At 40.9% G+C, this 25403-nt stretch overlaps 1 protein-coding gene across 2 annotated transcripts; it reads left to right on the top strand.

Annotated features, from left to right (window-relative positions):
- The first annotated feature begins 562 nt into the window (after positions 1-562).
- On the top strand, positions 563-19268 carry LOC141564560 (uncharacterized). 2 transcript variants are annotated; one of them, XM_074307166.1, is made up of 5 exons: positions 621-775; positions 9589-9749; positions 11663-11789; positions 12685-12753; positions 14300-19268. In XM_074307166.1, the coding sequence occupies exons 2-5, from the start codon at positions 9717-9719 to the stop codon at positions 16489-16491; spliced, it is 2421 nt and encodes an 806-aa protein (XP_074163267.1). In that variant the 5' UTR covers positions 621-775; positions 9589-9716; the 3' UTR covers positions 16492-19268. The 2 variants fall into 2 exon arrangements, with proteins under 2 accessions (XP_074163266.1, XP_074163267.1); XM_074307165.1 differs by lacking the exon at positions 9589-9749 and having other exon boundaries at positions 563-775.
- Positions 19269-25403: the final 6135 nt, after the last annotated feature.

The following is a 25403-nucleotide window of genomic DNA, read 5'->3' as shown; positions in this document are numbered from 1 at the left end:
AGCATTCATTATTATTTGCTCTTGTCATTTTAGCCAATCTGACAGGTGTGTAGTGGTTTCTCAGACTTGTCTTAATTTGCATTTCTCTGATCAGTAATGATTTGGAACACTCTTTCATATGAGTGGATATAGTTTCAATTTCATCCTCTGAGAATTGTCTGTTCATCTCCTTTGACACATTGTAATTTAGATTAGGAAAAATCCAATACAATCTGCATTAACACTTGAAGGTAAATAGAATCCCCAATGTTCCCAAAGTCGACTCGCACCTCAAATTCGGGACCCACTACTTCCGGTTTGGCTACGGCCCAGGATTGCTCTCACCACCCTTTCAGCTCCAGAGCGGAAGGAGGGAGCCCCCGAGCAGGAAATGAGAGTGAGAAAAGGAGGCCCCTGGGGGGGGCCGAGGGGGGGGGTGGAGAGGAGATCTCAGAGAGGAACAGCCTGGTGCGTGCTGATCCAGGTGGAATAAGAGCCTTGGGGTGGAGTTTGGAAGCCTGGGCGGAGTCCAGGGCAGACATTGGGCCTCTCCTGCGGTGAAGACATTTCACGTGATGGGGGCGGGGTTTGGGGCGGGGAAGCAGCTCAGGGCCTGACTTCCTGCTCTTGGGCGTCCTAGAAGGAGACCGCTCATTTTGGGAAGTCTCAGGGCTGGCTAAGGTGGGATCTCTTGCGCCCCGGAGAAATCTCTTCCGAGAGCTGGCTGGAAACTGGGACTTCCGGACTTGAGATCTCTCTGCCTCCTGCAAGGCAGCTCTGTAGGGGCAGGTCCCAGGTAGGTCCGTCCACCTCCCGGCATATCTCCCCCCCCACCTCCCTAGAACTAGAGAACTGAGAAAGGGGAGGAAGGCGGAGAGCTAGAAACATTGGAACCTTCCTCTCTGAATTCTCGAGGAAACAATGTATGCATCGGGAAGGCTGTAGAAGCCTTGTGATTTATGTAAGAAACCTTGGGGCTGGAAGGAGGGCTCTGGATGGAGGCGCCAGGGGAACCTGAGATCTAGCCCGGGGAGGGAGGGGGCAGGTGAGGTTTGAGGGCACCTCCGAGCTGTTGCTAGTTGCCTTTGTCTTTGCTGATGGGGCATCATCTCTTCAGCTGCACCAGGAACGTGCTGCTCTGCCAGACTCGGCTGTCGGACAAGTCCTCCCTTCCCGGCTCCCCCTCACCCCCCCCTGCTTTTCCCACCCAGAACTTCCCAAACGTCAGACGTTACTGTCCCCGGATTTATCTCGGATTCACATTTCCCCAATTTCTGACCTTGCCCACAAGGACCCGGGACTCCCGCCTTGTTCCTGGATCCCAGTTAGAAACGTGGTGCTTCTGTCTTCCGACTTGGGCCCCTGATAGATTCCAGAGTTCTGCCTGAGAACCACTCTGGACGTGGGCCCCAAAACTCCTGCCTGCCTCTGCCTCTCTCCCCCCCAATTCCCCAGGCCTTGACTCCCTGTGTCCAGGCTCCCTTTAGGGTCGCCAAACCTAAGCTCTACCAGCGTCCCAGACAACCTCCCCTGCTGCTCTGTAGACGTCAGGGCACAGTCACGCTGCTTTCCCAGGGTCCGTGTCCCCCCCAATCCTTGTGCCCCTCCAGTGTCCCTCATCTCCTTACCCTGAGCTTGGTCAGAATTTCGCTCTCCTTTCCTCCTGCTTCCCTGCCCCCTCTCTTAAAGCCCTCACTATCTCCACCCCAGGGGACCAGATCCCAGGCTTCCCCAGCTTCCCTGGCGCCTCCATCCAGAGCCATCGTTCCCTCCCCAAAGTTTATTACATATTCACCAGGCTGCTACATCCTTCCCCATGCATACATTGTTTCCTCCTGAATTCGGAAAGGAAGGTTACAGTGTTACCAGCTCTCCACCTCCCCCCTTCTCTGTATTAGTTCTTCCTCTTGCCCAGTTTTTATACTTGTTTCCTTTTACCCTTTCCTGCCCGTCACACACATTTTAGTCCCAACCTTTAAAACTACCTATAGTTATACCGATAACATTTTCTCCTATAGAAGTAAACAATTGGCCGTAATGAGGGCCTTGGAATTTGTCATTAATGTTTTCCTTTTTTTCTGGACCTTCTATATTAAATTTTCTATTGACTTCAGCTCTTTTTGTTACAAATACATGGAAGTTTTTCAGTTTGTCAAATGTCTACTTTTCTCCTTTTTCCATATTCTATTCCAGATTTCTGGGTAAATTATTCAGGATGTAAGTCCAGTTCTTTTGTTCTTTGAAATTTAATATAAAAACCCATGGTTTTGAAGCTGTTGGTTTTGTGAAATCCTGACTCTTTCTGCAATGTTGAAGTCTACTTTTTTTCTGCTTGGATTGCAAGATTTTCTCCTTCACCTGGGAATTGTGAAATTTTGCTAAGATATTCTTGTACGGTTTTCTCCTGTGATCTCTTCAGTTGGTGAACAGTAGATTTTTTCTTTTCCCCTTTGCCTGCTTGTTGTAGAACTTCAAGGCAATTTTCTTTCATAATTTTTTGAAATATTGTATCCATATTCATCTTTCAAAAACATAGTCTAACCATTTTTCTATTGTTTCACCTTGATCTGTTCTCTACTTTTTCTAATAAGATGTTTCAGATTCTCTTCTATGTTTTCTAATTTAATTATTTTTTGGTGTCCCATGTCACTCGATTCCTCTTTTTCAATTCTGTTTTTCAAGAACTTTTTTGTTGCCTCTTTCAAATTGATTAACTTTCTTTTCCTAATTCCTTGGTTTGATTTTATTTCCCCTCCTAATATTTCCTTGATCTCTTATTTGATTTTTGAATTCCTCTTTATGTTCTTGCGGGAACTCCTTTTGGGCTTGTTGTGTACCATTGATGTTACCCTTTGGGATAGGAATGGCTTGTTTTTTAACCTCACTATTTTCTGGATATTTACCGTGATCTCCTTTTATAGCAGAGTGGCTATGGTGAGGTCCTTTTTCCTTTACTTATTCATCCTGAATTTTCATTTGGTTTTATTTTTATTTTTAGCAACTTATAACAATGATCATTATTACAGTCAAGTTTGATTTCTGGGTAATGCTGCCTTAACCCTCAGCTCCTCCTTACTGTTATGTTCAGAATTTTGTCCAGGGGCTCAACCTCAGCAGCAGTTCTCACCTAAGGCACATGTAGGTTTCCTCTACTGCTGTCCTGGAAATGTTTTTGCTCCCTAAAGTACGTTCCCAGCAGTGCTCATTCCTCCTTGTTCACAACCACAGCCCAGCACAATGTCTGGCCAGCACTGCTAGCCCTTTTGTTTGTGCAAAACCCTTTTAATTCAATGTAATCAAAATTGTCCATTTTGTATGTATTAATATTCTCTACTTCTTTGGCCACAAATGCCTTTCTTCTCAGATCTGAGAGGCAAACTATCCCTTGTTCTCCTAATTTGTTTATAGTATGGTCCACTATATCTGAATCAGGAACTCATTCTGACCTTATCTTAGTCAATTGGTCAATGCCTAGTTTCTGCAATGCTCAAAAAGCAATGTAGCATTAAATAATTTTTTAATAGGAGCTAATCTGAGACATGACTTCCAGTCTAACTTCTAAACAGATGTGAATTTTGTCTACAAAGTCTCTAAAAACTATCACTGCAGCCTTTTCTTGAAGTCGTGCAGTGAAGGGAACCCCTTCCTTATTGGGATAGGTCTAGACTTAGGTCTTCTTATTATCAAGCATAAATTGGCCCTCTTGTTCTTAATGCTGCCTGGTATCAGAAATTTGTCCTTATACTTCCTTCCTTGGTCCCTCAAATTCCAGCACAGTTAGTGGGAAAAAGAAGGGTAAGGAATAATCTGTACATACTTAGTATGTGGCAGCTACTTTACTAAGTATATACATATTTTTTCATTTGAGCCCCACAACATATCTGTGGCTTTGGCTCTATCATTTTCCTTATTAATAATTGGGGAAACCGAGGCACACATATATGAAGTAATGTGTCCTGGACATATAGCGAGTAAGAGTATGAGGATGGATTTGAAATCAACCTTTCTTGAGTCCATTCTCAGGATTCTTAGCACTGAAAGACCAAATGTGTCTTATTTCTAATGATGGAATTGTTTAATTTAAAATAAATATGGAACGAAGGGGATCATTGTAATTTCCAGGTGTTTGCTATCACAAAGAGCCACTTTATACATCCCATTCAAATAACTGATTGGATTTCCATCTTATATTTATTCACCATTCTCTCAAGCCCATTTTTACCTTATCAAATAACACGAAAATCATGATATAGAAAGGCTTCTAGGGAGTAATCTAAGAAGTTTATGTTAATGATGATGTTTTATTCTTTTGTTTTTATCTTTTTTATTATACCTTTTTATCGACAGAACATATGTATGGGTAATTTTTCAACATGGACTCTTGCAATGACTTCTGTTCCAACTTTTCCCTTCCTTCCTTCCACCCCCTCCCCTAGATGCCAAGCAGCCTCATACATGTTAAACTTGTTAAATTATATCTTAAATACAATATGTGTGTACATATCTAAAACTGTTGTCTTGTTGCACAAGAAAAATCAGATCCAGAAAGGTAAAAATAACCTGGGAAGAAAAACGGAAATGCAAGCAGTCCACACTCATTTCCCAGTGTTCTTTCACTGGATATAGCTGGTTCTGTTCCAATGATTCTTGAAGAGGACTGCTGATAAAAGGGAGATGTCTCCATTTGTGTTTGAATGGAATGTAAGGGAGGCAGTGCTCTGCCAAGTCCAGTGGCAAGGTAAAAGTCCCGAATCCTTCCTCCCACAAAACATGAGGTGATGGAAGCATGGGGGAGGAGGAGCTCATGGGAGACAAGATGAACTGCCTGGTGGATCTATCCAGGTGAAATATGTGTCCTAGGGTGGAGTTTGGAAGCCTGGGAGGAGTCTAGGGCTGGAGAAGAGCCATTGCAGTGACCTTTGACCAAGTGATGAAGGGAAGGCCTGGGAGAAGGGAGCCAGACAGCTTTCAGAGGTCATCACCCTTCATGATTTGGGGAGTGAGGTCCCACCCTCCAGGCTGCTTGGGGCTCTTGAGCCTTAGAGGACAGCCCTGGAATAGATTAATGGGAAGCAGAAAGGCTTGGAACTGAGATCTCTGGGCATTCTCTTGCATCTGCCATTTTCTACTTACTGCAAACCTTCCCTGCTGGGGTAGGACCCAGCTCCTCATAAGTCCTGGTTTCTGCTGGCTGCCCTTGCATAAGCATTCACACTTCTTATCTGCTCTGATGGCCAGTGTCCTCCCCATCTGTCAGAACAATTCCCTTCCAGGTCTGGCTACTTAATGAATTCTTGGCTCCTACCTCTTTTTCAGGTTCCCAAACACTTCACAAATATCCAGTGTTCCCCTCTTCCTCAAGCTTACCATTGGGTCATGTTTGCCCAAAGACAGGCTTTCCCACAGTAACCCCAATTCCCATTTTCAGCCTCCCCTTCTGTACCTAGGTGTCCTAGCTCTGCCTCCAGCTCCTGTTTGGTGAATTGATTGTGAGACTTTAGACATGATTTTTTATGAGCTTCCACAGGCTCTGCCTTCTGCTTCCAAGAACTTGGTTGCAGGAACTGAAGCTGTTTACTGAGCCAAGTTCTCTGGACCCGCACATCTTGGGCTCCTTCCCAGGCATGTGGCTCACAGTTCGCACATTCCCTTTCAGGATTCTAAACCTAAAATCTACCCAAGAGTCTTGGGAACCTTCCCCCATCTTCTGCTTAGATTTCGGGACTCAGCCATCTTGTTTTTCCTGATTCAACTACTCACCTAAATCCCTTCTGGACACTTACATTTCTTTTTGTTTTTACTCAGGCTTCCCAGTTTCCTTCCCCTTCCCTTACCATAGGTTCTGGCAGCTGAATCCTAGACTAGATTGTCTCCCAGCCTTAGGTTTTGTCTAGTTTTTCCCTAGGGGCTCCATCTCAGAGCCCTTACCTCCTTACTAGATCCCTCAGTCAGTTTATTTTCTAGACAATATGTCTGTTGGGGAGAAGGGATGCTGGGAGGACCAAATATCACTGGCAGGGAGATTTCTGACTCAGGGGACATTGAGATTCTACACACTCTCATCCCACTTGGGGTCTTAAATCCCTCCTGCATCTTACTTCTGTAAGAAGGTAGGGGAGAGAAAGGTGTCAGAAGAGTAGCAATAAGAGAAGATGAGCTCATCTTCAAATTTATACCATCCCATCCATTCCCCTTGTCATCCTTTCTACCTTGTAAACTCTTGACTGTCTCTATGGCCAGTAACCCTGAGGACTTTTCCCTCCCAGACTTGTTTTTGACTGGGTAAAAGAGAACATTCTGGGCTTCATTTCTTCCCCAACTTTAGTCACTCAAAGGGTGTTGAGACTGAGAGTTAGCTTAAGGTCAAGGTCATCTCCAGTCATTCTGATTTATATCTTGCCTCTGGAACCAAGAAGCTCTGAAGGAGGAGGTGAGGCACCTCACCACCCTCTCCTCCCCTGAACCAGTTCAGTTGATTAACTTCCCAATCTTGGCTTGCCAGGTGTAGCGAGCTATCGTCTCCAGAAGCTGCTGGATCGCTCTCTGGGAAGAGATCTGCTGTGTCTACTCAAATCTTTAAGACAGATTCTTCTTCCTGTAGTGAACCGTTGTCTCCAGGCAGTTGCTGTTAACTCTTGTCCAAAGAAGTGACTTCCCTTCCTGCAGAGAGCCCCGTCAGGCCTGATGCAATGCAGAGAGTCTTCTTCTATCTCTGAGAGTCCTCTTTGCTTGTTTCCATGCTGGTCATACTTCCACTGTCTGAGGAGTCCGCATCATCGAATCTGAGGGTCCAGGGTTCAAGTCCCTGTTCGGGCGCCAAATTGCGAAGGTCTGGTCTAGCTCCTCTTGTCAGGATAAGTTAAAGTCCTTGCCCCACGTTGGGCGCCAATTGTAACGAGCTGTCGTCTCCAGAAGCTGCTGGATCGCTCTCTGGGAAGAGATCTGCTGTGTCTACTCAAATCTTTAAGACAGATTCTTCTTCCTGTAGTGAACCGTTGTCTCCAGGCAGTTGCTGTTAACTCTTGTCCAAAGAAGTGACTTCCCTTCCTGCAGAGAGCCCCGTCAGGCCTGATGTAATACAGAGAGTCTTCTTCTTGAATCCTGGCTCTGAATCTCCTCCAACTCTTATCCTTCTTCAGGCCGATCTGCCCTCTGCGCCCAGTGCTGTCTCTTTTTATTCTTCCAGAGAATGGGCGTGGGATAATGCAAGGGCTTCTGGGAAGAACCACCCCAGCCAATGAGCTTGCCCCCTCTATCAAGTCAACCTGAGTTCTCACCTTGTAATTGTCCAGAAAACCTCAGTTCTCACTTAGTAATCCTAACATCTCCCCCTTTCTTTTGATTTAGAACATAGGACAGTCATGACCTTGAAACATAAATCCATCAATATGGGAAGTATTACAGATAATTACATAAATTACATAAGCACATAGTAACATAGTAACGTAACACATGCTAGAAGTATATAACATAATCATAAATTGAAAATTTATAAATGTCCATAAGTCCATTGTCCATTAGTCTCATCTTGTGTGAGGAAGTCCAATGATTCCTGCTGGTTTTTAAAGTTCTTTAACAGTCTTCTTATTATCCATGCTCTTTCAGTGTCAGATGTTTCTTAGATCTTCTCCTTTATTTTGAGGCCTTTCTCTTTTTCTGTCTCTCTCTGATGGACAAGGCGAATATGACTCGTTGGCACCCATCTGATTCCTTCTCCTGCTGAAGAAATACAAGCAAACCCTCTCCCCCAGGCAGTTAACCTATCTGGTCCCTTCCATTCACCACTTTCTGGATCTCTCCACATCACCTGGCGATTATCTAAGGACAGTGGAGATGCTCTCACTGGACACTGCCCTTCTGGTGGGTTATAAAACCTGTCTGCTGGAGCCAGTGCATCTTTGTCAAAAATTAGAAAATTAATGGTATAGAGAACTAAATTTAGAAGTTCCCTAGGGCTACCTGTGGCTCCCCCTTTCTTTTGTTTTTGGAGGAGTGTCTTAATATCTCTGTTTCTTCTCTCTACTATTGCCTGCCCTTGAGGATTAAAGGGTATGCCCGTAGTATGTAAAATCTTATACTGTGCACAAAAGTGTGTAAAATGTTTGGACGTATATGCAGGTCCATTGTCTGTTTTTATTGCTTGTGGCACACCCATAATTGCAAAAGCCTGTATAAGGAATTCAGTGACCACTCGGGCTGTCTCTTTTGCTGCTGGCATTGCAAATGTGAATCCTGAAAAGGTGTCTACCACAACATGAATAAAAGATAGACGACCAAAAGATTTATAATGGGTCACATCCATTTGCCAGATTTCATTGGGTCTCAAACCACGAGGATTCTTCCCTGGAGGGAGTGTAGGAGCGTGGAAAGGAAGACAAGCTGTACAGCTTTTTACTATGCTCCTAGCTTCCTCTCTTGTGATTCCAAATTGTAAACGTAAAGCTCGAGCAGCCTGATGATATTTAGAATGAGATTCTTGTGCTTCCTGAAATAAAGGACTACTGGCTAACATGGTTAGAAGGCTATCTGCCTTTGAATTTCCATCAAAAATGGGACCTGGAAGTCCACTATGTGAGTGGACATGCAAGATATAAATCTTGCCTGGATGTTTTCTCACTTGCTCTTGAAGTTCCTTAAAGAGCTGATAAATATTGGAGGCTGCAAATTTTATTTGGGCTGTGGCAATTCTTTGTACTATACCTACTGAATAGGCTGAATCAGTAATTATATTTACGTCTCCTGGGTAATAAGTGAGAGCTAGCATGATAGCAAATAATTCATTCTGTTGAGTGGATTGAAAAGGAGTCCTGATTACTCTCTTTATGGCAAATGTAGCGAGCTATCGTCTCCAGAAGCTGCTGGATCGCTCTCTGGGAAGAGATCTGCTGTGTCTACTCAAATCTTTAAGACAGATTCTTCTTCCTGTAGTGAACCGTTGTCTCCAGGCAGTTGCTGTTAACTCTTGTCCAAAGAAGTGACTTCCCTTCCTGCAGAGAGCCCCGTCAGGCCTGATGTAATACAGAGAGTCTTCTTCTTGAATCCTGGCTCTGAATCTCCTCCAACTCTTATCCTTCTTCAGGCCGATCTGCCCTCTGCGCCCAGTGCTGTCTCTTTTTATTCTTCCAGAGAATGGGCGTGGGATAATGCAAGGGCTTCTGGGAAGAACCACCCCAGCCAATGAGCTTGCCCCCTCTATCAAGTCAACCTGAGTTCTCACCTTGTAATTGTCCAGAAAACCTCAGTTCTCACTTAGTAATCCTAACAGCCAGGGACCATGGGACCTCAGTTGTTGATCTGGGCTGGGGCTCTGTTCCCCTTTTACCCAAGTGAGACTGATCTTTCCTGCAGTCTTTCTAAATTATTTAAGGCTGGAAAATTTTCTCACCATCCTTTGGTAGGTCCTGTCACTCCACTCTAAAGTGAAAGTTACTTCATAGGAAACTGGAGAGAGTTGAGGCAATATCCTGCCTTTTCTCTCCCATCTTGACTGCACCATTTTCATTTTTCAACCTGCCCCTCCTTTCAGCCTCCCTTCCCCTGTTTGTTGGAGTCTCTGCTCTAGGGGCAGAATAATTCCCCTGGAACCTCACCCTCTGTAATTTCCTGTAGGCTAGCCCCCTGTCCAGGAAAAGAAGGAAACAATATCTGTGCAGTTATAATCATCCCAATCATTCCACACACACACAGCCTGCAGAGGACCAAGGCCTGCCCAAGCAGGGAGCCTGAAGCCAGAGGGAATGGCCCCTGAGAACTGCAGAGCCCCACCCCAGGTGAGTGTATTCTGCCTACAGATGTGGCCACATCAGCACAAGAGGCCATTTCCATGGATCTGGAAGGTGGTCTGTGAGGCTGGCCATCTCTCTTATCATTGGATCCTTTACAAAGATAGGCAGGAAAGTGAATGCAGTAATAACAAGGCTGCCCTCCTCTCTCCTAAGTTTTGGACTGATTCACTGTCCCTTTGGCATCTTGAGCACTAACCCTCTTCCCCCAGTTGCTGCCCAAACATGTTTGTTTAAATTTTCCCTCAATATAAGTCCCTGACTAGGATGACTACTTCACTCATTAGTGTCACTCCTGTAGGTATCATGTCTTTTAGTCCAGCACCATCTCCCCACTACACACACACACACACACACACACACACACACACACACACACACCCCTACACCTTCTAGCCACTCTGTGTGTCCTTTGGCCAATCTCCCTCCTGTAGCCACTGACTTTCCTGGCTTGTGGTATGGAGCAGAACCCTAGAAGCTTCCCCAGCTCTTGTCCTTTCCCTGGCTAGTAGCAGAGCAGAAATTGTCCCCCTGCTGTTGCTCAGCTCCTGTTGCCTCAGACCACACAGATCTTCCCAAATCTTTCTGAATCCCTTCTCTACCATTTTTGCCGTTATTATTGTAATTTTATTTCATTTTTTTCTCCTGAGGCAATTAGAGTCACTAACTTTGCCCAAGGTCACACAGCTAGGAAATATTAAGTATCTGAGGTCAGATTTGAACTCAGGTTCTCCTGACTTCAGGGCTAGTGCTCTATCCACTGACCCATCTAGCAGCCCCCATTATAATTTCTTTTAACCTTAAATACAAAATAAGAGTAAAAGTAATTTCAGGTAACCAGCAGAACATAAGAGCAGATTCGATAAAACAAGCCTGCATAATAAATGCTTACACATGGTTCAGGAGCTGTCCAGCATTTCTTTGCTTCCTGGTAGGTTTTCTTTTATTCCATTTTATTTTCTTTATCTCCTGAGACCCCTCAGCTGCAATTAGGCACTTCTAGAATCACTCCATCACACTCAGCTCATACTTAGCCTTTCTCTCCCTTTACCATTGCTTGGGTGAAAGCAACAGGCATTTAGAAAGGGAAGAAGCTCTGTCTGAGTATAGTAGAGATGCAAAGAAGGAAAAATCAGTCCTTGCCCTCAAGAAACTTCCATTGTAACATGGAAGACAATATATCAGCAGCAGTGTCCACACCTGCTGTGTACAATGTAGTTGGGAGGCCTTTGCATGACTGCTTCCAAGTGCTCTCATGGAGGATGTGACCTTTGGGTAAATCCCTTTTCTCTGCTTCAGTTTGCTTTTGTAAATTAATGACCTTTGGCCAGATGCATTAAGAAGTGTGTGATTCTGAAATTTGGAATGCAAAATCTTGCAAAAATGAATGTTGAAAACTATCTGTATTTGCATTTGGAAAAATAAAATATTATTTGGGGGAAGGATAGTGTTTTCATCTGGATAAGACTTAATTTAAAATCACAATATCTTTTTTCGTCCTCAGTGATCATGGAAATGTTTTAGCTCTACAACACATAATACTTGCTAGCTTCACACAAACACTTCATCCCATTTTCTTAACATATCACCTTCTGATTTCACCTCCAAAAATCCCCATCTCTCTCTGATAGAACCTGTAACTTTCCTGATTCCAGGCAGTAATTTCTTAGTGAGACATTTCTCAATTTTATTCCAACTGACCATATAAAATGTGTTTCTCTATATTCCAATGGTTTTGGGGAACTTTGGTTTCAGTGCAGGCTCTGACTCCTGTAAGGACTGTCAGCTTTGGGCAGATCCCTCCTCCATGTTTCAGGTCCCTTTTGTAAATTGAGGAGCATTGGATTAGGCCAGTTAAAGCATGTTTCAATTCTTAAGTTCTCTAAGTGTTGGTGTTTTAGGAGTTGGTGACCTTCAAGGATGTGGCTGTGGACTTCAGCCCTGAGGAGTGGGGTCTGTTGGACCCGGATCAAAAAGAACTGCACAAGGAGGTCATGCTGGAGAATGCCGAGAACTTGCTCTCCCTGGGTAAGGAGCGCTTCCCTTGCAACTCTGGAACTGCCATCAATTTGAGTGTCACCATTGCCTCCCTGGGGTGCAGAGTTTCAGGCTTTTATCAGTTCTTAGAAAGGCCCAAGGGCAGCCTCTTGTCCCTTAGAGACAGGGTCCTCCTGCTGCCTGGTTTTTCTACGACCACTATCTTTGCATTGTAGGATGGGAGCCCAGCAGTTGTGTCTGCAAACTTTCTGAAAACTGGGATAGAGGAGGAGGAATCCCCTTCCTCTTGGGGGGAACCATTTTGTCTTTGCCATGTTCTTTTTACCTTGCTGCCCTGGTGTAACTGAAATCCCCAGCATAGCAAGTGGGCCCCTGTTCCTTCATACATCCCTCAAAGGCCTGGACAGATACAGGGAGAGAAAGGGAAGGGAGGAGCTCTTTCCATACATTTGCTGGGATCCAGGCCTAGTACACAAGAGCTTCCTTCATGTGCATTATTGCACTTGATTCCCACCACAATCCTTTGTTTTGGGCACCATCTTTATCCCCATTTTACAGGTCTGCAGGCTAAAGCAAAAACATGAAATTACTTGCCCAGAGCCACATAACCAGGATGTGTCTAAATACAAATTTGAACTTGGGGCTTTCTGACTACAGGCCTGGTGCTCCCTTCTCTGTTTTACCAGCTGCTTCTAATGTTTAGAAAATGGAGGATATAGAATGTGTCCACCCTGCTGAGAAGGAGGCAGCAAAATCAGTATCTTCTGACTCCAGATTGTTTGCATGGCCTCCTTTCCCCTCTGCTCTCTTCCCCTGATAATAAGTACCCTGAAAACCATCTTTGAGTTGTCCTTGGAACCATTTAGTGGAATGAGAAATAATGACAAGTTTCCAGGCTCACACCCACTATGTCTTCCCTCCCCAGGACTTCCAGTTCCCAGAGAAGATTTTATTTCCCATGTGGAAAGTGGAGGCCTGAGGAACTCCTGTCCTGGTGAGTGAGTTGCAAGCAGGTTGCAGGCTGCTATTCCAGGAAACTTCTTTAAGTGCTGGGCATGGCAGTGAGAAAAGACCCCATTTGGTCTTTGTTTGGGTCCTGATTGACTCAGATTGAGTGTAAATTGAAGTTATTTCTGCTTTGGCCAAAAACCCTGAGGTTCTTCCCAAAGTCACTCATTCATTCCTTTTTATTTATTGACATTTTTTTTTAACCTAGGTGAAAGAGGAGGTTCTTTGCCTCCATTGCTCCCTAGCCTTAATCACTGGATGGGGGAAGCCTCAGTCACAGGAGACCTATTGGAGCCCTTACCTTAGTCTCCCCTGGCCATTTGCATCAAGAGCCATTTGCAATAATCCTGATTTGTACCTGGCCACGGGACATTTTTGGCTCTGTGGGAGAAAATGAGGCCGGTGACATTCGGCAGCCCTCCCTCACTTAAATTCAAGTAACTCACTATATATAACTGACAGCTTCTCTTAGGTTAGAGATATGGGAGGGAAAGACTGGTGGTTATTCCATAACAACCAGGAGGCCTAAGCCCTTGTTATCTTCACTATGGGATTTGTTCATAGGTGACAGGGAGCAGGAAAGAGATAGAAACAGAAACATAAATTTGGCACCTCAGAGGGACCAGCATGCAAGCACTGAGGTGGGGTTAGGCCATAAGATGAGCACTAGGGAATGTTAACCAATCAATACACATCGATTAAGCACCTGTTCATTATACACATTGCATTGAGCCCTAGGTATACAAACAGAACTTGTCAAGAAGTTTTAAATCCAGCATAGAAACTTGGAGATGATTTGAGAATAAGCAACAGTTTATGAAACTTATTCTTAGCTAATTCAGGAAAAGGAAAGTGTTTTTATATAAATGCATCACATTCAACAGACATATGTATATAAAGAGAGATTGGAAGGGAAGTTTATGAAGGAAGAAAAAGTTAAGATGGAGAGAATCAAAATCATAGTGATAATGATAGTAATTAACAAGCATATATGCCTACTGTGTGCCAAGAGATTTAAAGATATTGTCTCTTTTGAAGCACAAAACAACCTCGGAAGTGGGTACAATTATTACCTTCACTCTACAGGAAAACTGAGGCAAAGAAACACATTCCCAAGGGTGCAGAGCTAGGTGGTGCCTGAGATTGAGTTTGAAAGAAAGGATTGGAAGTAAAATGGAGAACATGTCTAATGTAATGGATTGAGAAGACTGAGTTTCCAGTTTCCAGTTCTAATCTCTTGCAGGGATTTGAATCATGTTACTCAGCCATTCAGAGCACATATCCTGGTTTCTAAATAATGAGAACCTTGCCTTTTTCTCAGCATTGATGTGGGTGTCCCATGTCATTATACTGTGAGTGGAACTCTGTGTTAATTGAATCACTTTATTGGTGTGAGGTAATAGCATTTAAAAATGATTGAATCTCTCCATTTCAGTTTGAAAATTTTGCCTGGAGAAATTAAAAGTCAATCATTTTATTATCTGCCAGCATTAGAGGGCATATTTATACACGTGTGTGTTTATTTCTTTCAGATGCAGGGACATGGTTTGATATGAAGAAGATGAGTGCAGATCTGAAAATGATCTCATGGAAAGACCTTTTTAAACATCGTGAATACAGGGCTGTTTTTGCTAAGTACAAAAGAAACCACTTTGGAGAGGAACATTGTGAGTGGAATACACACAACAAAGCTTTAAGAAAGAGTTCCATTGTTGCTAAAGATAAGAATATATGTTCTGAAGAGAAGACACCTGAGTGTCATGAATGTGATAAAGGTTTGCTTGTCCTCTCTTCCCTTGCCAAGCACCAGAGAATCCATGCAGGAGAGAAACCTTATGAATGTAAGAAACATGGAAAGGCTTTGAGAGAGAGATCTACTCCTGCTAAACATGAGAGAATTCACACAGAAAAACAATCTTACATATGTAATCCATGTGGAAAGGATTTTCAATGTTATTCCAAATTGGTTCAACATCAGAGAATTCACACTGGAGATAAGCCTTATGAATGTAATCAATGTCGAAAGGCTTTCATAGATCGCTTCAGTTTGGCTAAACATCAGAGAATCCACACTGGAGAGAAGCCTTATAAATGTCAAGAATGTGGAAAGGCTTTCACACGGAGTGACAATCTTCATGAACATCAGAGAATCCACACTGGAGAGAAGCCTTATGAATGCAATGACTGTGGAAAGGCTTTCACATTTCACTCTTATCTTAATGCACATAAGAGAATCCACACTGGAGAGAAGCCTTATGAATGTAAAGAATGTGGAAAGAGTTTCATACAGAGCTCCAGTCTTCATAAACATCAGAGAATCCACACTGGAGAAAAGCCTTATAAATGTAATGAATGTGGAAAAAATTTCACAAAGCGCTCATCCCTTGATGCACATCAGAGAATCCACACTGGAGAGAAGCCTTATGAATGTAATCAATGTGGAAAGGCTTTTATGGATCGCTCCTACCTTGCTGTCCATCAGAGAATCCATACTGGAGAGAAGCTTTATGAATGTAATGAATGTGGAAAGGCTTTCACAAAGCTCTCCTATCTTTTAGCACATCAGAGAATCCACACTGGAGAGAAGCCTTATGAATGTAATGAATGTGGAAAGACTTTTACACAACGTTCCCATCTTGTTGTCCATCAGAGAATCCACACTGGAGAGAAGCCTTACCAATGTAATGAATGTGGAAAGGCTTTCATAGATCGCTCCAACCTTGTAGTACATCAGAGAATTCACACTGGAGAGAAGCTTTATGAATGCAATGAATGTGGAAAGGCTTTCACAAGGCGCTTCTGCCTTGTAGTACATCAAAGAATCCACACTGGAGAGAAGCCTTATGAATGTAATGAATGTGGAAAAGCTTATACAAATCGCAACTGTCTTGATGTACATCAGAGAATCCACACTGGAGAGAAGCCTTATAAATGTAATGAATGTGGAAAGGCTTTCACCCAGCGCAGCAATCTTACTTCCCATCAGAGAATCCACACTGGAGAGAAGCCTTATGAATGTAATGAATGTGGAAAGACTTTCATAGATCGCTCCTACCTTGTAGTACATCAAAGAATACATACTGGAGAGAAGCCTTATGAATGTAATGAATGTAGAAAAGCTTACACGAATGGCTACTGCCTTGATGTCCATCAGAGAATCCACACTGGAGAGAAGCCTTATAAATGTAATCAATGTGGAAAGGCTTTCACACAGCGCAGCAATCTTACTTCCCATCAGAGAATCCACACTGGAGAGAAGCCTTATGAATGTAGTGAATGTGGAAAGGCTTTCACAAGGCGCTCTTCCCTTGAAGTACATCAGAGAATCCACACTGGAGAGAAGCCTTACAAATGTAATGAATGTGGAAAGGCTTTCACTAAGCGCTTCTCCCTTGAAGTACATCAGAGAATCCACACTGGAGAGAAGCCTTACAAATGTAATGAATGTGGAAAGGGTTTCCTAGATAGCTCCTACCTTGCTGTCCATCAAAGAATCCACACTGGAGAGAAGCCTTATGAATGTAATCAATGTGGAAAGTCTTTTATCTATCGCTCCCATCTTGCTGTCCATCAGAGAATCCACACTGGAGAGAAGCCTTATGAATGTAATGACTGTGGAAAGGCTTTCACACGGCGCGAAACTCTTGGTAAACATGAGAAAATCCACATTGGACAGAAACCTTCAAAGCTCAAATCTTGCTTAGCAACAAAGAGTGCACATTAGAGAAAAACTTTTAAGTATCTGGATCACGGTAAAGTTTTTCATATATATTAGTCCCTGACTAGACATGGGAGATCCCATACTAGATGTAAAACCTCATTTATATAATCCATGTGTGTTAAGATTCTTAATGCACTTAGTTCACACTTTTAAAGGAATTCAAACTTTAAAGGAGTTTTCATTTTTAAAAGAGTTCACTCATTGGTCTACTCATTAGACTGACACCTTTAAAGAGCATATAAAAGCCCACACTCTGGGAGGAGGAGTCAAGATTTCATTCCAACTTCGATGTTCATGCAGGCTGGAGACATTCAGACAAGAGCTCTCGGGAACCAAAGAGAGAGGAAGGCCTCCAAAAAGCTAGCCGAGCCCCAAGTGAAGGAGACAATACTTGAAGGAGAAAAAGGATCTGGAGATAAGATTTGGAAAAAGACAGTAAAGGACTTTAACTCCTGGCTGCATTTTGAGGTGATGAAACTGAACTGAAGCCAAGGCTGCCTTCCAGAAGCCCCCCCCAAGAGATCTGCTCCCAGAGAAGGATTACAGTCTATAGCAGTGGTCCTCAAAATTTTTAAGTAGGGAGCCAGTTCAGTGTCCCTCAGACTGTTGGAGGGCTGGACTATAGTAAAAACAAAAGCTCACACTCTGTCTCCGCCCCTCAGCCCATTTGCCAAAACCCAGGGGGCCGCATAAACGTCCTCAGCAGGCCACATCTGGCCTGCAGGCCGTAGTTCAAGAACCAGTGGTCTAGAGAAACAGAACACTACATATATGGAAAAACATTCAGACTCACTTCATCCCTGAATTGCATCCAGAAAATTCCTAGAAGATTAAAATCACAGATAAAGGCATAAAAATGGAGGAGAGACCTTGTTATTCAGCAGGGATTTTCTGCTTGGGAAGAAGTAGAAGGTCTTTAGCCCAGGTTCATCTCTAAGTTTACATCTAAGGATATGGAGTGCAGGACTGACTTACAAATGTGCTGAAGGACGACTAGCTCTTACCTGGAACGGAAGGGTCACTGAAAATCACAATACTCACACTGGAAAGAAACATTATACAAAATGTATTTGCAGAAAGGCTTTCACCTGGATCTCATCCTTTGTGTAGAAATCTTGCTGCAGATGTTAACATGTGAATATAATGAATGAGGGAAGGCCTCTTCCTACAGCATAGATTTCATTAGACATTGCAATTTTATACTGTGTATAAAGGTCAGGAAAAAAAGATGTGAGTTTTTCTCTGAAATCCCAAGATTTCTATCCAAAGAAGGGTCTTCATAATGGGGGGAACCAATTGTTTTAATCTCTTTACTCTTATCAAGAATGATTAAGAGATTTTAAAATCTGATTTTACATTGTTTTTATTCCTTAATTTTCCTCTTCATTCTCTTATTCCTAAACTCTTTGGTTTTCCATCTGTGTAATAAGTATTATGTTACAGGTTCTAATTTTCTTTTAAAATATCTGTGGCTTAGGTCTCCGTTTTGGCCTTTTTTGCTAAATTATGTCAAGTGGGTTGGAGGGGATATGAGGTCTTTTCAAAAATTTTACCCCCCAAAAAGTGCCATAGTTTAGGGCTACATTTCCAGAAAAACTCTTCCCCCTTATACTTCGCTTAGTCTTGCACAAACCACTTTGCCACATCAGCAAGCTTTGTAATGTATAGTTATTCTTAATTGGAATGGGTTCCTATGACAGATTGGGAGCCCAATGTGAGATATCATATAAATTCTAATCTTGTATTTGACAAATATAAAAAGTAAAGACTTGGGGATAAAAATTTATTATTTGGTTAAAAAAATTTAATATTCATTTTAAAGGAAAATATACCAGCTAAACAGGTAAGTTTCAAACATTCTAGCTACAATTTTTCACATTAATTTTAGAATCCAGATCAGAAGAGTTCATTTTCTAAGGGAACATTTACATAATCTTCTAGAAATTATTTTTCAAATACCAGTATTTCTATGAAAAGATTTTCCCCTAAATTCCAAATGAGAAAAATCAGACGAAAAATAATGGCATGAATGTTTTTGAAACAAGAGAAAATTGCCAAATAACATGAACTCAGTTGTTCATCTTAGAATTGTCTCATGTTGCTGTCCATCCAACCCTAGCAGCCAAGCAGCCTGTGAGCTTCTAGACCTTGGTGAAGGACAAGCTGACAGGAAACAGAGAGATAATTTATTCATCTGAGGCTAACCAGGTGTATATGTGTGTGTATTTTAAACAAAACCAATAGTGTGTCCTCCTGGGAACATTAGTCTTTTCTCATGGGACTATAAGCTATAAAATCACCCAGTTTCCTCCCTTCCTTGCAATCTCCAAGGACATCCTTTTCCCTCAAGACAGAACAAAGGAGTGGTGAGCCATCATTCTGAGTTTTCACAGCCATGGAACAGGGATCAAGCTTTAGGGAAAACTGGAGCTGTTCTGAATCCTCTGCCGCCTCAGAGCTAGCCCTCAACCTCTTCCTGTTCTTCTGTACTACCTTGAGATACAGAAGGGATATTTGAAGCTCATCTAAGGAGTGTAGAATGTGTCTTAGAAAACAGGGTAGGAGGAAACATGCCAAAACATCCAAGGCAGAAAATGCAACAGCAAGCTTGATACATTATTAAGAGGATTGAGTTGATTTATCCACTTCCACAACCTGTTTGCAATATCATGAGGATCAGTAGCGTCAATCTGAGAATCAGCTACTTTATGTTATATCATAGACAACTAATTTCCCATGTAATATTTTCAGAATGCAGCACCTTATAGCTTGTTCAATATTTGTTTAATAGTTCACTTGTTAGAGTTGGAATATATATATATATATATATATATATATATATATATATATATATACATATATATATATATATATATATATATATATATATATATTATATATATATGAGTTATACAGATAAAATGATGATAATCACATTCCCAAATGAAACAAGTTTCTAATTGTCTGGCACATTTTTTATTATGACCACAGAGTGGGATTTCCATTTGCCATATTAATTAGGCCAGGGTTGGGTAAGCAGACACTTTTAGGGCATCTTTTATTGCCCCTTCCTCAGAGATGATCAGTGCAATCCTCATAAAGCTGTTCAGATACTTAGGTGGCTGCTGGATCCCACTGCTGCTTCCAGTGACAAGATGACTTTATGGCCTGGGCCACCTCTGTGCAGGGTTGTGACCACAGCTTCCATTGTATTCATACCTACTTCTTCATCACTCACCCATAGCTCAGCCCCTCCCCCCCCAGGCTCTCAGAGCTCTTATGGGGGCTTGTTAAGGACTATCCCTAAGTATGAAGGGGGCAGTTTGGTTCTCCAAAAGCCCCCACAACTATGAATCATAATACTCCTGAAGGAATTGCAAATTGGCCTTTTTTGACATAGATATTGTTCGTGGATTGGGAATGAAATAAAGCAGAAATGAACAGGAAGAGATCTGTTCTGGTCAGAATTAGATCCCCAGCAGCCACCAGTGGGTGGCTCCCATAACGCCCACCCACTGAGAAGAGCTTGTCAGAAGCATCTATGGACCTCTCCGAAAGATAACTGCTGTTGTGGGTGGGAGAGAGTGAAGCAAGGCAGGTGGGAAAAGAACTATGCTGGAAATTTTCTTCTCTTGTTTCTTCTCTTTGATGTACAGACCTAGTAAGTTATATTTCTGGGTCAAGGAAATAGAGGTAAACCATTAATTTTTAAAAGTAAATGACCTTAGACTTTGTCACCTTAGAGTTTTGGGAGGAAGCTTCTTTCAATTGGAATGTCATTTGATATGATTGTTTTCATTATGGCCTTTTATGAATTTTCAAATATTCTATTGGGACACACATGGTCCTTAGGTTGTCTTTATGCTTCTCTTCAAGATCAGTAAGTTGGTTTTTAAAAATAGTGAACATATTTCCTTTTAATGTGATTGGGTTTTGTTTCCCTTTTGATCAGTTGTCCTTTATTTCTATGTATTTGAATTCCCAATCAATTGTTCTCTCTCTCTTGTTTCTTTAGTGAAGCTTGCCATTGGAGATTCAAATTTTTCTATACTATTATTTTCAAAGGACAAAATTTCTGTTCACCTAAAATTTATTTTACTTTTAAGACACTCAGGAACAGCATGTTGTGGCCAATGTTCTCAAATTCCAGAGTTTTCTGTGTCATTAAGCATTACTTTCCTTTATTTTGATTCAGAGAATCATGAGACTTCTTCACTATATCTGGAGACAATATTTCCTGTTCCCACTGTTTTTCCCAATTATTTATTTATGTTCTAATCTTGGAGTTTTCATCTTACTGAAATCCTTGGTACTTTCAGTGTCCCATATACAAACACTTCTTTTTCTCCGCATTTACTTCCAGACTCTCTCCCCTCTGATCTGGTTTCCTTTGGGGCATTCATACTTCCCCCGCCAAGTTCTCTGCCCTAACTTTTAAATGGACATAATTGACCGCAGCTGGGTGCTAGGCGATGCTCCTTCCAATAGATTTAGTGGAATATTGCACATCATTCCATACCGTACATGCAAGAATTCTTTCTATCCTGCTGATCTGTCCCATTCCCTCTGTTCTTCAGTTCTCTAGTGCTGCTCCAATACTTTTTGTCTACAACCACTGAAGCTTTGTGGTACTGAGGGAGACACTTCCACTTGCAGGGCTGTGGCCAAGCAAGAATATTTCCACAGGATGTCCAAAGACTGGAAATAGAAAGGGGTACCAGGTATAAGGATATATATTTTTTTAATAAGCCCATGTTTTGTCCTATGTCTGCTAGTGTAATTTCACTGCCTGTAGTGTTGGAGGTAGGGGGAGAGTACTGAATGGGCTCAGGGTTAATGAATATCATTTTAACTTTCTTTTGGATTCTGTATGTCCTAGACCTTAGGAATAGCTGAAGTTGCTTTATCTTTAAAGCACAATTTCTACTTTGGAAAGCTTCAATGAGGATTGGGGGGAAAGTCTAATCCACTATCTTGTTGCTTATTCATATAAATTCCTATCAGAACTTCTATTTACAAGAAGTATCCGTCTTTCATCCTCTTCTGGCTTTATTCTGACTCTTCAGGCATTGCTTCAAACTCTTGGAGAGCAAGGACTGACTTTCTTTGTGCTAATATTTATAGCCCCAGCATTTAACACAGTGCCTTGCACATAAGAAGTGCTTAATGAATGCTTTTTGACTTGTCTCACCTTATAGGGAAATGGAAAGGTGGAAACTAATGGAAGGGAAAACAGAAGTAGTAAGTAGAGGGGAAGGTACAAGAAAAAGAGAGGGGCTATAAAGGGGAAGGGCTATTTGAGGGAAGTGGTGGTCAAAAGCAAAATACTGGAGAAGAAAGAAAGGGGGAAAAGAAAGAAAAAAGTATAATTTGGGATAAATAAGATGGCAGGAAACACAGAATTAGTTATTTTAACTGTCAATGTGAACTCTAATAAATAAGAACAGCAGACTGGATTGAAAGTCAGAATCCAACAATATGTTGTTTTTTTAAAAGAGTGATGATACACACAGAGTAAAGTAAAAGACTGGAGTAAAATCTATTGTGCTTCAGGTGAAGTAAAAAAAAAAAGCAGGGGTAGCCACCCTGATCTCAGATTAAGCAAAAACAAAAATTGATCTAATTTTTAAAAATAAGGAAGGAAACTATATCTTGCTAAAAGCACTATAGATAATGAACTAACATCAATACTAAACATATGCACCAAGAGATATAGCATCTAAATACTTAAAGTATCTAAAGGAGAAGTTAAGAGAGCTGTGAGAAGAAATAGACAGCAAAAAAAAAAAAAAAAAAAAAAAAAAAAAAAAAAAAAAAAAAAAAAAAAAGCTCTCTCAGAACTAGATAAATCAAAACACAAAATAAATAAGAAAGAAGTTAAGGAGGTAAATACAATGTTAGAAAAGTTAGGTATGCTAGATCTTGGAGAAAATTAATGGAGACAGAAAGGAATTTCTTTTTTCTCAGCAGTTCATGGAACCTATACAAAAATTGACCATGCATTAGGGTATAAAAATCTCAAAATTAAATGCAGAAAAGCAGAAACAGTAAATGCATTTTTTTTCAGACCATGATGCAATAAAAATTACATGCAATAAAAGGGCAGGAGAAAATAGACCAAAAAACAAATTGGAAACTAAATAATCTAATCCTAAAGAATGAATGGGAAAAACAACAAATCACAGACACAATCAATAACTTTATCCAAGAGAATGACAACAATGAGATAACATACCAAAATTTGTGGGATGCAGCCAATGTGGTTAATAGTGGAAAATTTATATCTCTAGATGCTCAATTGCATAAAATGGAGAATTGGGCTTGCAACTAAAAAAGCTAGAAAAAGAACAAATTAAAACCCCCCATTTAAATACCAAATGTGAAATTCTAAAAATTGTAATGTTCTAGTTTAATATTCTTGAGGTCTTTGAACCAGCCTTGGTTTCTGCTGAGTAATCACTACAAGAATAGCCAGGGATAAAGTCCAAATTCTTTATTGTCTTCTTCATAGTCTATCACCTTTCCTGGGGCTGGGCTAGCTTTCTAGAGGCCCTTCAGATCGGCCTTGGTCTCAGTGGAGAAATGAAAAACAGGTCAGCCACCATGGTGGTGGGAGATGGAATGAATGTTTCTTTTTGGCTCTGAGAGCTTGAGCTCCAGCCTCCAGTACTCTGTCTTCTCCAAGTCTGTCTCTGGCTGAGTTTGTCCCAGGTTATATGCTCTATTATAATTACATCTTCATAGGTGTAAATCTTGTAGCATAGGTGTCAATCTTGTAGAACTATATTAAATACTAAGTACATGTACTAAACTAGAGAACTATTAATCACCATGCTAAACTAGATAACCATTGTATTATCAATTCCATTGAGCTAACACCTTGTTGTAAGAATTTCTCCAGAATTCTGGCCCATTACAAAAAATAAAAGGAGATTAATAAAATTTAAAGTAAGAAAACTACTGAATTAATAAATATAACTAAGAGTTGGTTTTATGAAAAAACTAACAATTCATAAACCTTTAGTTAATTTGATTTAAAAAAGGAAAAAGGAAAATCAAATTATTAGTCTCAAAAATGAAAAAGGGGAACTTTCCAGCAATGGAGAGGAAAGTAGAAGAATAATTAGCAGTGATTTTGCCCAACTATATGTCAATAAATTTGATCATCTAAGTGAAATGGAAGGATACATATAAAAATATAGATTGCCCAGGTTAACAGACAAAGAAATAAATTGTTTAAATTTTAGAAAAAGAAATAGAACAAGCTATTAACTCCCTAAGGAAAAAAAAAATCTCATTAATTAAGTGGGCCAAAGATAAGATGGTAAAATCAGGAACTTACCTTAATACTTCCCTAAGACCCTCCAAATACCTTTACATAGTGATTGAAATTTTAGAGTGCCAAAACACACAAAAAATACAGTGAAGCAATTTCCCACACTAGATAACCTAGGTTTGCGGGAAACTTCTGCTGGACCATTATGAGAGTAGATCTCACAGTCTCCACTCCCAAGCAAACCAGTAGCAGTCTTCAGGACAATGGAATCCATGGCAGCAGGGGTGGTTTCCAGACCTCTCATCCCACAGACTAAAGACAGCTTAAAAGGGTAGCAGAAAAGTATTGGTGCACCACAGAGCAAATGAAGCATAGTCCAATACAACGTTCAACAACATAGCCCTGAAGTTCTCCCGGAAAGTCTTCTTCTTGACTGAATCCTGACTCTCTCAATCTTCCCACTGAATCCTGGCTCCTTATATCCTCTCAGAGAGTGGGCTTGTGGGTACTCCCTGGGCTTGTGGGAAATTCTTTAAAATATGCTCTCTTAAAAATGTGAATCTCATGGAATTCTAGAAAATACATAACTGAACTAGAGAATTATTCAGTACCATGCTAAATTAGATAATTATATCCATTTCAGTGACTTAGCACCTTGTAAGAATCCTAACACAGGAGAATGGTACATTTCTCCTTACATTGGAGAAACTGAAAAATTACAGGTCCTTGGAAGTATCTCTGAAAACAACTACACAAACCCCAAAGCTTTGAATGTTGCATTTTCTACCCCAAAGTCCTACTTTATCAAAGAATGAAAAGTCAAATAATATATCATAAAAATGAGCAAACAATGAGAAAAAATTCTGACCATAGAAAGTTAAGATGGTAACAAGGAAGATCAAAGCACACACTCAGAAGATAACAAAATCAAAATTCCAATATCCTAAGCCACAAGAAAAATATGAATTAGTCACATGAAAGAGCTCAAAAAGAATTCTGAAAATTAAGAGATATAGAGAAAAGATTGTGAAGACAAATGAGAGTAATGCAAGAAAATCATGAACAAAAATGAGCCAACACCTTGATAAAGGAGATACAAAAAAGTAAAAATACTGAAAAAAAATAACTTCTTCAAAATGGAGTAGGGCAAATGGTAAAGAAAGTACAAAAAGCCAATGAGGAGAAGAATGCCCCCCAAAGGAAGAATTGTCCAAATGGAAATAGAGTTACAAAAAAAATTCCTCAAAAAATAGAATTATGCAAATCAAAAAAGGGGAACAAAAGCTAACTGAAAAAAAAATTCTTAAAATTTTGAGTTGGGTAAGTGGAAGCTAAAAACTTTGAGACATCAAGAAACAATAAAACAAAAACTAGAAAACTGTGAAATATCACATTGGAAAAACAATTTATCTGGAAAAATAGATGCAGGAGAAATCATTTTAAATTATTGGACTACCTAAAAGCTGTGATCAAAAATAGAGTTTAGATATCTTGCCAAAAAAAAATTATCAAAGAAAACATCCCATATAATCTAGAATCAGAGAGTAAAAAATAGAATCATCTCCTTAAAGAGATCCCAAAAGAAAACTCTCAGAAATATTATATCCAAATTCTAGAGCTCCTAAGTTAAGGAGATCAT

The sequence above is a fragment of the Sminthopsis crassicaudata genome, chromosome 3, assembly GCF_048593235.1.
Source record: "Sminthopsis crassicaudata isolate SCR6 chromosome 3, ASM4859323v1, whole genome shotgun sequence".
Classification (NCBI taxonomy): domain Eukaryota; kingdom Metazoa; phylum Chordata; class Mammalia; order Dasyuromorphia; family Dasyuridae; genus Sminthopsis; species Sminthopsis crassicaudata.
Note: the sequence above shows the minus strand (reverse complement) of the source record. Positions and strands in the feature narration are given on the sequence as shown.